The sequence below is a fragment of the Triticum aestivum genome, chromosome 4A (genome assembly GCF_018294505.1).
Source record: "Triticum aestivum cultivar Chinese Spring chromosome 4A, IWGSC CS RefSeq v2.1, whole genome shotgun sequence".
Lineage (NCBI taxonomy): Eukaryota > Viridiplantae > Streptophyta > Magnoliopsida > Poales > Poaceae > Triticum > Triticum aestivum.
The window spans coordinates 321844466-321858985 of NC_057803.1; the positions used below are offsets into that span (position 1 = coordinate 321844466).

General features: G+C 48.0%; 2 protein-coding genes across 3 annotated transcripts; one reads left to right on the forward strand and one right to left on the reverse strand.

Moving 5' to 3' along the window:
- The first annotated feature begins 6133 nt into the window (after positions 1–6133).
- LOC123086038 (putative H/ACA ribonucleoprotein complex subunit 1-like protein 1) lies at positions 6134–7951 on the forward strand. Its single transcript, XM_044507734.1, has 4 exons — positions 6134–6421; positions 6520–6668; positions 7060–7175; positions 7590–7951. The coding sequence occupies exons 1-4, from the start codon at positions 6268–6270 to the stop codon at positions 7741–7743; spliced, it is 573 nt and encodes a 190-aa protein (XP_044363669.1). The 5' UTR covers positions 6134–6267; the 3' UTR covers positions 7744–7951.
- A 185-nt stretch (positions 7952–8136) lies between these two features.
- LOC123086037 (pumilio homolog 12) lies at positions 8137–12307 on the reverse strand. Of its 2 annotated transcripts, none has more exons than XM_044507731.1 (6): positions 12103–12307; positions 9838–11451; positions 9593–9755; positions 9110–9273; positions 8589–8847; positions 8137–8521 (listed from the first exon to the last, which is right to left on the reverse strand). In XM_044507731.1, the coding sequence occupies exons 2-6, from the start codon at positions 11385–11387 to the stop codon at positions 8390–8392; spliced, it is 2268 nt and encodes a 755-aa protein (XP_044363666.1). In that variant the 5' UTR covers positions 11388–11451; positions 12103–12307; the 3' UTR covers positions 8137–8389. The 2 variants fall into 2 exon arrangements, with proteins under 2 accessions (XP_044363666.1, XP_044363668.1); XM_044507733.1 differs by having other exon boundaries at positions 12165–12297.
- Positions 12308–14520: the final 2213 nt, after the last annotated feature.

Here is a 14520-nt window from a genome sequence, read left to right on the forward strand (position 1 = left end):
TGGAGGTGCTCATTCCCCCGGCTGGAATAAGTAGCGAGTGAGGCCCGATTTCGCCCTCTTTATTCCCCCCATCATCTTCCTTTGAGGACACTGGATAAGGCGCCAGCTCGAGCATCTTGTCCAGTACTGGATTGTCCAAGCCCTCAGGAAGGGGGGCCGAACACCTGATCATCATCGCCTTTGTTATCCAGTCCTGGTCAAAAGGCGGCTCTTTAGAATGATGCCAGATAAATAAAAGGACAGCAGGTTTGGCATGGGATTACTTACTTGGGCAGCGGGGCGGTTGCAGGTGAGGCCCACGTCCTCGGTTGTGTCCGGACACTCTATTTGGGGTCCGAAGAACGATTTGTACATCTCTTCGTGCGTCATGCCGAGGAAATGCTGAATAGCACGCGGTCCTTCCGGGATTGAATTCCCACATGCGGAGGGGCCGGCATTTGCAAGGCTGGACTCGACGAACTAGCATAACTTGCATTACCATAACCAGACTGAAATCTCTCTCAAAGAGATCTCGGATACGGCTTTGCAGTATTGGCACGTCCTTGGCTGGACCCCAGCTCAGCCCGCTGCTGATCCATGACATCAGTTGCAGTGGGGGGGCCGAGCGAAAGGTGGGGGCAGCTACCCACTTGGCACTTCAGGGAGCTGTGACGTAAAACCACTCCCGCTGCCACAATCCGGACACCTCTGGGAAGGAACCCTCTGGCCATGGAGCGTCAGCGATTTTGCTTATTAAAGCACCTCCGCACACTGCGTGTTGCCCCTCGATAATCTTCGGCTTCACATCGAAGGTCTTGAGCCACAGGCCGAAGTGAGGGGTAATGCGGAGGAAGGCCTCACATACGACAATAAATGACGAGATGTGAAGAAGGGAATCCGGGGCCAGATCGTGAAAATCCAGGCCGTAATAGAACATAAGACCCCTAACAAAGGGATCCAGAGCGAGGCCTAGTCCTCGGAGGAAGTGGGAGATGAACACAACGCTCTTGTTGGGTTCGGGAGTAGGGACGACCTGCCCTCAGGCGGCCAGCCTATGCGAAATTTCGGCGGTCAGATATCTGGCCTCTCTCAACTTCTTGATGTCCTCCTCTGTGATGGAGGAAAGCATCCACCGACCTTGAAAGGTTGGATCCAGACATAGTTGAAGGATCCGAAGCACCTGACCTGAGCTTTAGGTGTTAGAACTCGAGGCGGGGAAGGATTCGATTGAGCGCGGGAGGGAAAAAAGAAAAAGCCTTGTCCCCTTTATAAAGAGGGTGAATATCAGGTGTCCTCCTCGTGGCCGTTTGAGACTTACCTAAGATCTAGGACTCATACCAGCAGGCACGGTTGGGTTACCCACGTTTGTATTGATGAGAATCCCATGATAAGGGGGACACGATCTCTGCTTTGACAAGACGTATCAAGGAAACCGCCTCATGTTATGTGCGGAGCTGGTTAAGAAAAACGGTTTGAATAATGACCGGGCCGTGGCGTGATGTCATGCTGTCAAAACGTGTCAGCAGATTAGATTTGTGGAAATATTATTCTCTCTACGGTGGTATGTGGAACTTACTTTGCAGGGTCAGACACTATCCTTGTATTTCAAACTCTTCCATGGTTTATTCGGAGGAGGAACCCGCCTTGCAATGCCGAACACAATACTGTGTGCCGGACTCATCGTCATTGAAGCCTGGTTCAGGGGCTACTGAGGGAGTCCTGGATTAGGGGGTCTCCGGACAGCCGGACTATATCCTTTGGCCAGACTGTTGGACTATGAAGATACAAGATTGAAGACTTCGTCCCGTGTCCGGATGGGACTCTACTTGGCGTGGAATGCAAGCTAGGCAATACAGATATGTATATCTCCTCCTTTGTAACCGACCTTGTGTAACCCTAGCCCCCTCCGGTGTCTATATAAACCGGAGGGTTTTAGTCCATAGAACAACACACAATCATACCATAGGCTAGCTTCTAGGGTTTAGCCTCTTCAATCTCGTGGTAGATCAACTCTTGTAATACTCATATCATCAAGAACAATCAAGCAGGACGTAGGGTATTACCTCCATCAAGAGGGCCCGAACCTGGGTAAACATCGTGTCCCCTGCCTCCTGTTACCATCCACCTTAGACGCACAGTTCGGGACCCCCTACCCGAGATCCGCTAGTTTTGACACCGACAGCATCCCTAGCACCGCTACTTGTCATGTCATGCATCGCTATGCATCTGTTTGCTTAAAATTTATTGTTTCTTCCCCTCTTCTCTCGCTAGACACCGAGACCGACGCCGCTGCTACCCAGTACCACTACAGTGTTGACGACCCCTCTCTCTTGCAAGAGCAACCAGGCAAGCCCCCCCTGCTCACCAGATATCGCCTACTCTCCTCTATACTGCTTGCATTAGAGTAGTGTAGCATGTTACTGCTTTCCGTTAATCCTATTCTGATGCATAGCTTGTCATTGTTGCTACAACTGTTGATACCTTACCTGCAATCCTAAATGCTTAGTATAGGATGCTAGATTATCATCAGTGGCCCTACATTCTTGTCTGTTTGCCATGCTATACTATCGGGCCGTGATCATGTCGGGTGTTGATCACGGGTATATACTATACCTACCACACATATATATGTTGTGACTAAAGTCGGGTTGGCTCGTTGAGTACCCGCGGTTGATTCACGAATTGGGGGCTGGAAGGACATACTTTCCCGATGGCCCTCTGTGTGGATCTTTGTGGCGGAGCGACAGGGCAGGTTGAGACCACCCAGATGAGAGGTGGGCCTGGCCCTGGTCGGCGTTCGCGTTGACTTCAAGATAACACGCTTAACGAGATCTTGGTATTTGATCTGAGTCTGGATACTGGCCTATACGCACTAACCAACTACGTGGGAACAGTTATGGGCACTCGACCTCGTGGTATCAGCCGAAGCCTTCGTGCCGTCAGCGGCTGAGCGGCGCGCGCCGGGTTGGACTGCGTAACGTAACTTCCTTTGTAATGGAGGTTGCTAGGTCTGCTCACCGGCCACATAAGCAACGTGCATGTGTGCAATGGGCAATGGGCCCAGGCCCCTGCGCCATAGGATTTAGACCGGCATGTTGACCTCTCTGTTGTGCCTAGGTAGGGCTGCGACATGTTGATCTTCCGAGGCCGGGCATGACCCAGACAAGTGTGTCCGGACAAAGGGGATCGAGCGTGTTGGGAAATGTGGTGCACCCCTGCAAGGAAGTTAATCTATTCGAATAGCCGTGATCTTCGGTAACAGGATGACTTGGAGTTGTACCTTGACCTTATGACAACTAGAACCGGATACTTAATAAAACACACCCTTCCAACTGCCAGATACAACTGGTGATCGCTCTCTCACAGGGCAACGAGGGGAGGATCATCGGTTAGGATTATGCTATGCGCTGTTACTTGGTGAACTTACCATCTACTCTCTTCTACATGCTGCAAGATGGAGGTGGCCAGAAGCGTAGTCTCCGATATGACTAGCTATCCCCCTCTTATTCTGGCATTCTGCAGTTCAATCCACATATGTTACCCCCCCCTTTTCCATTTGATACCAATGCATACATATGTAGTGTAGCTCCTTGCTTGCGAGTACTTTGGATGAGTACTCACGGTTGCTTTGCTCCCCTTTTCCCCCCTTTTCTATACCCGATTGCTGTGACCAGACGATGGAGCCCGGGAGCTAGACGCCACTGTCGATGACGACTACTACTACTCGGGAGGTGCCTACTACTACGTGCAGCCCGCTGACGACGACCGGGAGTAGTTTAGGAGGATCCCAGACAGGAGGCCTGTGCCTCTTTCGATCTGTATCCCAGTTTGTGCTAGCCTTCTTAAGGCAAACTTGTTTAACTTATGTCTGTACTCAGATATTCTTTGCTTCCGCTGACTCGTCTATGATCGAGCTCTTGTATTCGAGCCCTCGAGGCCCCTGGCTTGTAATATGATGCTTATATGACTTATTTTGTTTGTAGAGTTGTGTTGTGATATCTTCCCGTGAGTCTCTGATCTTGATCGTACACATTTGCGTGTATGATCAGTGTAAGATTGAATCGGGGGCGTCACAGAGCAGTACAACTTAGCACCACCTGCTACTGTTACTGTTATAGGTTTAACCTCTTGCACAGCTGGCAACAGAGCAGCTAAAGTTGAATTGAGAAAGGAATGTGTGCTGCCCGAGTCCACCAGAAATGTGAGGGCCTGGCCACAAACAGTAACTTGAAGTTTCATTGTTAATGGGGATGACTCAGCTGAACAGGCTGCTGCTGACAGTAACATAAGGTTATCAGAGTCACTATCAGATGACTCCTGATAGAATGAAGCAGTACTTTGGATGTGTTCAATCATCTCCTGCACTATATGGAGTTGAACAGAAGATTTGCATTGGTGGTCCTTGGACCATTTCTCTCCACATGTGAAACATAACCCCTTTGATTTCCTGTAGGTGCGCAACGTGCTCCACTTATCCTCTGAGTAAGTGCCCTTGCCGTTCTCAATAGGCCTCCTATCAGCAGCAACTGGAGCTCTCTGAACTGTCGAAGTTGCTGTCATTGTCTTCTTGAATTGAAACGGAGAGGAGTTTGCGTCACTTAATTCTTCATGGAGCAAGGCTATGTCATAAGCTGTATCCAGGTCCTGAGGTTTCTGCAGAGAAACTGACATCCTCACACCCGGCTTGAGGCCATCGATGAAACGAGTGGTATAGTACAGACTGTCAGGCACATCCTCATAAGCTGAAAGCTGGTCATACAGTTCTGCAAATCGTTCCACATAATCCGTCACTGTCGATTCCTGGGCAATTCTGAACATCTGTCTCACCAGGGTCTGATGTTGATTGCGACTAAATCTATTCAATAAAAGCTGACAGAACTCTGTCCAGGACAAATTCGGCGATCTACAATGTACTGCCTCGAGCCATCTAGCTGCTGCACCATCAAACTAGGACGTGGCGAAGGAAATCCACCTTGCTGCTGGAGTACCCCATAGCTTGAAACAGTCCTCGCAGCGCGATTGCCACAGTCACGGATTCGAGCCATCGAAACGCGGTAGTTCCACATGGGGAGCAGATTGGTACAGGTTAGAGACGTCCGACGCAGCGAAATCTCGAGGAGAAAAAATTTCACGGGGAGAAACGGAATCACGCGCACCTCTGACCGGAGGAGGCACATAAACCTGATGCGCCTTCCCCCGGTGAAACTTGTCGAAGCCAAGGGGATCCGTCGCCGTCGAATCGCGGGCGCCCCCAACTTCATTGCTGGTCGACGGGCTCGTTTGCTTGCATGAAATCTCTTCCTTGTCGCAGCGCTCGAGTTCCGCACGGATTTGCTCGACGTCGAGGTTGAACTCGGATCTGGCGCCGTTGATTCACGCCGTGACGAGGCCGTCGAGCGCCATCGTCGTCTCCTTGAGCATTTTGCCGATGGACTTGATGATCTCCTCGCCGTGCGCCTTGAAGCGTTGATCCAGCACCTCGGCGAAGTCCGCACGAAGCAGCTCCTGGATCTGCCGCCCCTCGAACGACAGCTTGTCCATGACAGCGCTCCGCTGCTGGAGCTTGAAACGCGTGTCGTGGACGTGGCTCAGGATCTCCAGGATCAGAAAGCTCTGAGTACCACATATAAGGATCCTGCTACCTCCATGAACGAGATCTAGGTTTGAATTTGGTTTAGCTGTCCTCCCAACCACCCACACAACAATTCAAATTACAAATCACGCACACACGCTCGAGCCAGGCCGAAGCCTCCCATTCCTTCCTGTCCTTTACTGATGACGACGGGAAGTATTTAAACCCTTTTTACCGTTACACCCGCTTAGCGGGTTCAATCTGGACTTGCAAGCCACTGGGAAACCCTCTTGTTACGGATGGGCTGGCCTGCCGGCCCATGATTTGAGTTGCTCGCTTCCCGCATCTCTTCTCGATCAGCATCATCTTCAGTGTTGACGATCGGGCTGCTGACACAATGTGTTCTACTTATAGGAGAAAAAAATGTAAATGTCCCGGTAAAATATGGGATTGGAAAAGGCTCGTTACGAAAAGCCGCCAACGACTCTGCGCATGGATAGATCACCCATCATCGTCCATACAGCCCTCCCCATCTGAAAAACGATCCGTCGGCCGAGAAACGGAGACCACGCCAGGGCCCACCTGCCAGTCTCCCAAACAACCTCAACATAAGTCCGCAGCCTCCTCCACTAAAACCCTAACAAGCCCCTCACTCCTCGTCGCCGAAACCCTTACTCGCCCCCGCCCCCGCCTCCCGCCGCCAAACACCCATCGCCATGCGACCACCGAGAGGCGGCGGAGGTTTCCGCGGACGCGGCGGCGACCGAGGTGGCCGCTTCGGTGGAGGCGGCCGCGGCGGCGGCGGCAGGGGCCGCTTCGGTGGAGGCGGAGGCGGGTTCCGCGACGAGGGCCCTCCAGCCGAGGTCGTCGGTGCGTGGTTTCTTTCAAGTCCTAACTGTCCGAGCCCTCTTCTTTTCGAGGCTCCGGTGAGTTTGATGTCTCTTGTTTTTTGTTTGTTTATTATGCAGAGGTGTCGACGTTCCTGCACGCGTGCGAGGGGGACGCGGTAACGAAGCTGACGAACGAGAAAGTGCCCTACTTCAACGCGCCCATATACCTCCAGAACAAGACCCAGATCGGCAAAGTCGACGAGATCTTCGGCCCCATCAACGAATCAGTAAGCGCTTTCTTCCCCTCATCATCAATATAGTGCCTGCAAAGTTTTGACCAACTGGTCCATCTGTTGTTAGGTAGGATTTTTTTGCTTTGTTGGAGTTAGCAGTTTACAACTTCAAATTTAGAGTCTTGAATCTCAAGGCATGTGAGAAGTGAGTTTGGTTCTCCATTTAGTACAGTTGAAAATGTTTGTTTTGGCTGTGTGGCAATGCTGTAGCGTGTTTAATAATTAGGTGCAACTTTTAAGATGACTGAATGCCTTACCTGATTGTTTTTTTACCTCTGTTGTTATCATTGCTCTAAATTTTAGGTCTGCTCATGCTGCATATCTTATAAGTTTGTATTGTCTGTAGTATCATACTGCATATCTTATAATTTTGTATTTTCTGTAGTATTTCTCGGTCAAGATGTTTGAGGGAGTCATTGCAACATCTTACAACGAAGGTGACAAGTTCTTCATTGACCCCATGAAGCTGCTGCCCCTCTCACGCTTCCTGCCGCAGCCAAAGTAATGATCTGTTTACTTTGTCATTTCTTTTGCATTATTTACTCTTCAGTCTTGAATATGAAACTTAGCAACATGTCTTTTCATGGCTAACTCTTATTCAGTTCGTACTGTATTGATAAGTTTGAACTGACTACATTCTTCGAACTTGAAACCAGCAGTGTCAAAACACTTGCATACTGTCTCTGTGAAAGAGGCTATAGGATTTTCCTAAGTCAAAACTTTGTTAAGTTTGACCAAGTCTATATAAAAATATCAGCAGCATTCTTAGCATTATTATGAAACGAATGGAGTACCATAAGTGTACATGTGGAAAATGCACATGAGAAACCAAATAAAGTGTTCAGCATTTGTCTAGTTACAGCTTGATAACTTGTTAGTTGTTTGATAGTCTTTTGCTTTGCTTGTTGTATGCAGGGGCTTGACTCCAAGAGGTGGTGGTCGAGGTGGAAGAGGTGGTGGTCGTGGTGGATTTGGTGGCCGTGGTGGATTCCGTGGAAGAGGTGCACCAAGGGGTCGTGGACCTCCCAGGGGTGGAGGGCGTGGTTTCAGAGGACGAGGCAGATTCTAGGATGTAGTTTTAAGTTTGCTGTTTGTTGAAACATGATGCTCTACATTATATGTTCAGCTGGAAACATTATGCTAAGTCAGCTGTGAGCGCACTTTGTGTGGAAGTTGAATTCTTTGTGAAACAAAGTCTTGTATCTCTTTCTTAGTCATGCATTCATTGTGGAACAAAGTCTTTGTATCTCTTCCTAAGTCATGCATTGATTGTTAAACGCTTTTCCGTTGTTCCTTGTTTCTTAAAGCCGTTGCAGAAATGTGTTGCCCAGCATGTCAGTGTAAATTTTTGAAACAAGTCAGTGTTTTAGTTTCTCTTGTAGATATTCAAACCTGTGCAGTACATAAACTAGCCTGTTAAATTCAGCTAGCATTGAAGCCTGCATCCAGGATTGTAGAGTAATTGTGCAGATGATACAACTCAACAGACAACCAAATGCAATTTTGTTTTGGCAGATTTAGCAAACTACATGGCCTTCGGACCAACAAACCAAAGCATACAGCTGACAAATTATTACTCCCTCCGTAAAGGTGGTATGTAGCTAAAATATATATGTAGTTTCTATACATGCGCAAAATACACTAAAAAGGCTTCCTCTTGTCTGGAAATATTATACTACTACATTCAGAGCTCTTCCTGGTATAAGTGCGGATGGCTACAAAACTCCAACTCGGTGTTGCTTGTTCTTGAGGTATGTTTTTGATAGAACCCTTTTCCCATACATGTGGCTTTGCATTGCAGCAGCGTGTGGCCTAATGGCCTCGACAAAGGTGGTATGTAGCAGCCCCTGCATGATTAAACATACTTGATAAGAATTTACGCTTTTTGGCTGGGGGTGCATCAATGTTTTTTACCTTGCAATGTTCAAGAGCTGTTTGAATAACGAAATTGCCGTACTGATCCACCATAATATGCTGCAACTTGGGATCGTTGATAAGTTCTTGGATGATTTTGTCACGCATGTGCTGGGGCGCTCGCTTCAGACAGTTTTCCACCACATGGCTACCACATTTCTGAATTGACAGATACCCAAAATGACCCTCCAGCTCATCAACTATTTTCGATGTCGCCCATTCAATGCCGTGGTTGAGAATTGACTGAATAACGTAGTTCCTGCAAGGTATGGTCGCATTATCTATCTCTTCAGATAGTCCCTCCATCCCATAACATAGCACGTGTTTTTTTTCCGCAAAACTCAAGCTTCACAAGCCTTGACCAAGTTTATAGAGAAAATTATCTATATCTACAATACCGCATGAACCTAAAATTTATGGTGAATCTAATGCTATTGATTTGGTATCCTAGATGTTTACAAAACCTAATACTCACTATATTTCAGGACAGAGGGAGTACTAGTTAAGGATAAGAGCCATACCCAAATCGATCATCGGCAAGGGTTTGAGCACTGGATATAATATTGCTTAACAAGTTGAACTTCTGTTCATCATCTGAATGTTCGATGCATTTTTGAATGCTACAACAGCCTTGTTGATGTGTTGCTAGTCCAAGATAGTGCAATGTAGCAGCATCAAGAAGGAACTACAGCAATTATAAAGCATCCACAAGTTAGAGTAGAACATAGATGATAATAAGTTATATAGATAAAAAAATTTAATTCCTGATGCAAAGTGCGTGGATATTTAACTATGCCAAGAAAAATAGATTATTGCAAAGAGCCTAAGAAAAGACTAATCAGTAAAAATTAGAAACTTGTGTGCCAGTAAGCAATATTCTACAGATATTCTTTAACACAAACAACCTTTTTTTTGCAGGTTTAACACAAACAACTTGAATGCATATAATGTGTAAAAGGTACAGAAATTTCCATAATTAAATCGGATGATTAGCAGTAACATACCGCTTTGGACTCCGGTAACAGTTTCTGCAGGCATCGGTTTGCAACATGACTGCCATTAGGATCTAGCATCAAATGCATTGCTCCAGGACTCAATGCAGACACAACCTTAGAAACTTGATCCGGATTATTTACAGTTTCAATTATCTTTTGCACTGCACGAGTCCTGAACATTTTTTTTTCCAAAAAGATATGAAATATAAGCAATAACTATATAAGAATAAAGCAAGTGATCAGATTGCTCATACCCATGCATGTTGCAAGAAACTGCTATAAGATCTCCAGGCGTTTTAGTAACTTCACATAATATGCGCATCCGTTGATCATCACTGCACCCTTCAAGCAGTTTCTGCACTAAATAGTTGCCAAATGGATCGACCATAAGTTCACCAATATGATCAATTATTTCAGCAAAGACTCTTTTGACATCCTCTTGGCTGCCTTGAGCAAATACTTTTTGCAGAAAGCGGCAGCCATTCTGATCCTTAGCCAACATATAGATTCGCCCAGCAACTTCGTCAACTGAATTATAATTCAGCTCACATGGTTTCATGACCAAGGGCAGAAGCTGGGAGTTTGGTCTGTCGGGGTGCAATGAATAGTTACTATGAATATCAAGATGGTTATGTGCACTACTAGTTCTTCCATCCCTACCAATGCAACCATCTACAGGAGTACTCTTGGTACTTACTGAATTTGCCCCATCAGCCCTCATCCGCAGCTTTTCTGGATAACTTACAATGCTGATATTATCTGAAATCTGATGGCGTGAGAAACCATTAGACAAAGAGTAAAACTTGTCAACTTGCTGACGGAAGTTACTACTGCCACATGGACTGTCAGCAGATAATGTGCAATGAAAACTGGTCAGCTGGGTATTTCTCTTCTGAAAGGCAGCACCATTAGAGTAAGGATCCTCAATTCCCATTCCCTGTCGATGAATATTAGGTGTTTCAATATGTGATGTGCCGTTTGCAGAAGTGCAAGCTGCAGCCTGTTGATGTCTCCTACTTCGACGAACATCTGACCCAGCAACCTGTTGCAACTGTGGGCAAACATAATGTGGTTGCAGCATCGTGTGTCTTGGTGTTTCTGTACCATGCTGCCACATGATGTTTGAATCAAATGGCTGACTATAAGGTGCATACAGCTGAGACTGTACATCCAGATAAAACTGCTGCTCGATGGGTGAAGTTGACAAAGCAGATTGGTGGTAAGGATCACTGGAAAAAATATCCAGGTTGTGCATCACTGAGCCCCTTGAGAAATTCTCGAAGTGTGGTGGAAATCTGTAAGCTTGTTCTTGGTGTCCAACAGTTAGTTCGTCTGGTTTCTCATTAACATGTTCAGCACAGAACGTCAAATCATCTTGAACAATTGCAGGCACAAGCAACGGGTTCAATGTAACATCTGGAGGCGTAATCCCTGAGTGATAATTTGCAGGGCCAGATGCATAGTACCCATTTACTGGCGGAAAATCTCTGGTACTTGTGAGAGAATCAGCTGTATAATTCTTGAAGCTCATGTCCCCAAAAGCAGATGCTAACGACTGCTCGTCAGGTAGACCATCACTAGGGAACTCCACAACACTCTTATTGCTTTCAATCATCGCAGAATCATACATTGTGAACCGTGGAGAAGGCAATGGCCTTCTCATCTTAGCCCCGCCTGCCTGTGAAGTACTACCACTCATGTAGTGGATCCCCATGTCACCAACATTGCGCAATTCAGCACCAGGAATCCTGTCAACAAAAGCTCCAAACTTGGAACAATCCTGAATACTCTGCGATTCCCCCATGCCAGGAACAGGATGATCTATGAAACACGGCTCAAATCACACAATGCAGGTAGCGGCAATGGTCCTGCAACACCAGGAGTTTCATGTTACAGTCGGAGGTCATAAAGAAGAGGCAAAACCACATGTGAACATAAAAAAAGGCTTTACACAAAGACAGCAGGCGTTGAAGAAACCACAAGAAGATTTGGACGAACGCAGAAGAATTTGTTAAACAAGACATAAAGCTGGCAATCGAACAGAAGGAATAGTGCGGAAATTTGATCCTCACAGCACCACAAAGACGGCATCAAACAATGCACATGGATACCTAAATCAGAACTAAGCAGGGAAAGAAATCAAACCAGCCCATAATTCCATCATCCGATGGTCCAAATCCGCGAGCGGATTACACAAATATCATAATGTCATCAACTGCAGGGGAGTCGGGGATCAAGAGTCCACCCATCGCTCAATCATCTCAAAATCCAAGTCCGATTAAGATGGCAAAACCCCAGAAAAACCCCCGATCACCACGGAAACAGGGCGCAATCCCCACCAAGAAGACGAACCAAAGGAAACCCGCCTCGAGTAATCCAACCTTGGAGATAACGAACCGAAGAAACCGATCGAAACAACGAGTAAGCTGATCTATCTAAACCGATGGACGATTCCCCAACATGGTCAAGCAAAATTAGCAGTGAAGAGAGAGAAAACACTATCGCGGTACGGGAGCAACCTTAGCGAAGGGGATTGCGATGGAGAATCCCAGGAATCGTGGAGAGATTAGGGTGAAACAACCTGCCGCGAAGGATCGGCCGGGGGAAGTCGGAGATATGTGGAGATTTTATTGGGAGGCTTGCGGGGGAAGGAGATGAAAAGAGGGGCGTTTCTGCTGGTGCATTTCCTTGGACTCTCTGCTCTCCTACACAACTTCATCTGCCTTTCTCTCTCCCAAAACAAGACTTTCTGACCTGGAAGGGAGAGAAACAGATATAGAGAGAGAAACTGTGGGCCCATACTCCATCCATCCATGCCTGGATTTTATGGAAACCAAAATTACCCAAATCCTATTTGGCGCGCCTTAAGCGCCGAATATGCATTTGATACAGGGTGCATATCTCTTGATAGAGGCAAATATGTCCCAATATTTCGATGAGATGGTGGCTACCCGACTACGAACATGCAAAACGTCGTGCTTTAGCAATCGCTAAACCAACTTTTGAGGGGTTATAAACCATGCCGGAGCACGATCAACCTGACCACGATGGTCTATTTTCTGCGAACAAACTAAGAACAAACAAGAAACTGAGATTGCAATCTGGATATTAAGAATATAAGATGAAAACTTTATTGATCAAGATGGGGTTCTATGACGTCTTAGTCTGGTCGTTGAACACAAACGAAGTACGCGAAGTTGCAGCTATGGCGAACTTTTAATCTAAATAAAACTCCCAAAATCTAAATGATGCCCTAAGGGCTGTATATATGGAGGAGAGAGGGGGGAATTTCATGGCCCTTGGAGGAAGGGTCCGAACCCAACCCTAACTCTTGTTTCCCCACACATAGGGACTCTAAAAATTGCCTATAATCAAGTATTTTGAAATTACATGGCCTGGCCCAAAAATAAGATGACACAGCACCTAGAATAGTCCGTGGACGAAATTTATGAAGTGACATCTTGTATATTTCGTTCAAGGCTTCATGCACTCATTATGATGGCTTCAAAGTCCTGAAATCATCACTTGTAACTTCGTTCTTGTTCCCCTTGCGCATGCCATCATCTCCATGCTTGAAATTGCTCCAAGGTTCATCTTTCTTGTTCAAGCTAGGCCCTTCATTTGTAAGCAAAACAAATGATGCGGAGTATTCTATGATCATCCTCATGTACACTAGGACTTCTCCCCAAGCCCCGATGTAACGCCCCGAATCCGATGCACCAGGTGTCTTCCGTTTATTCGTCGTCGTTGCCATGCCATTTGCTTGCGTGTTGCATTTTGCCATGTCATCATCCGCATTGCATCCTCATATTTTCAAAACTTGCATCCGATCTTTTTCCCCGTTGTCCGTTTCGCGATCCGACACTCTCACACACGCCTGTTGCCCCTCTCAGACCTCGTTTCGTGAGTGGCATTTAAATATTCTCGGAATGGGTTGAAACTTGGCGTGCGGTCTTATTATAGTGTAGACAGAGCACCTGTCAAGTTTCGACGCATTCAGAACTCGTTTGATAGCCCTACCGTTAAAGTTATAGCGGCATCGTAGTCGGTCAAACGTCGGATGTTTTCGGGCCCCGAAAACAGTTGCCGGGCTGCACTCCTTCCCTCTCATCTCAGCCCAAGCCTATCTCTCACAGCCCACCTAGTTCCCCTCCGCTCCGGACCATCAGATCGAGATCCGAGGGTCCGTAAAGGCCTAAAACCCCCAACCCTAACCCCTCATCCTATAAATAGCAGCCCCCTTGCCATTTTTGTCATCCCTAACCTCCCTCCTTGATTTTTGTGCCTCCCCAATCATCAGCCGCCGCATCCTCCCACCTTCTCCTCCGAATCCGGCGTGCCCCAAGCCCCTCCACCACTTGGCGCTGCCCTATAGGCCAGCCGCCACCCGAGCCGCCGTCTGCAGCCTCCCAGGGGCTGCCACGTCGCCTCCCCGCCGCCAAGCTCCCACCTCCACCGCGCCAGGCCCGTGAGGCCCATCCGCGGCCCGCCCTGGGCCGGATCTGAGCCCGAGCCGCGCGCCCGCCGCCCATGCTGCTCCTCCCCGAGACCCCACTCAATCTGGACCAGCAGGTCCCGAGCGCTCCCTCGTCGCCCCGCCGCCGTCTCTCGCCGGAGCCCTGCCGCCGGCGACCACCTCCGTCCCGGCCCATGCCTCGTGCCTTGCTCCTCCCTCTTCCTTCTCCCCTTCTCCTTCCTCTCTCTCATGCCTCATCTCTCTCTGCCCGTGGACAGGAGCTTCTCCTGTTGGCCATGGAGCCTGCAGCCCCAAGCTCGTCGTTCGTCGCCGTCCGCCGCCGGATTCTCGACCCCGACTGCCGGATCCGGTTGCCCCGCGCCCGATCTATCCATTCCCAGCCTCCCCGACACTCGTCGGAGTCCCACGCGTCCACGCCGCCGGCGTCGACTTCCGTGGCCATGGTTCTGTACGAGGAATG

What these genes read in the sequence shown, in the direction of transcription:
- LOC123086038 (XM_044507734.1), top strand. Translation starts at nt 6,268, where the DNA reads ATGCGACCACCGAGAGGCGGCGGAGGTTTCCGCGGACGCGGCGGCGAC. An exon ending in CCCTCCAGCCGAGGTCGTCG is followed by an intron (nt 6,422 to 6,519) that starts GTGCGTGGTTTC and finishes TTTATTATGCAG; the next exon opens with AGGTGTCGACGTTCCTGCAC. An exon ending in CGCTTCCTGCCGCAGCCAAA is followed by an intron (nt 7,176 to 7,589) that starts GTAATGATCTGT and finishes TGTTGTATGCAG; the next exon opens with GGGCTTGACTCCAAGAGGTG.
- LOC123086037 (XM_044507731.1), bottom strand. Translation starts at nt 11,387, where the DNA reads ATGGGGGAATCGCAGAGTATTCAGGATTGTTCCAAGTTTGGAGCTTTT. An exon ending in GTTTCTTGCAACATGCATGG is followed by an intron (nt 9,756 to 9,837) that starts GTATGAGCAATC and finishes AAAAATGTTCAG; the next exon opens with GACTCGTGCAGTGCAAAAGA. An exon ending in TGTTACCGGAGTCCAAAGCG is followed by an intron (nt 9,274 to 9,592) that starts GTATGTTACTGC and finishes TAATTGCTGTAG; the next exon opens with TTCCTTCTTGATGCTGCTAC.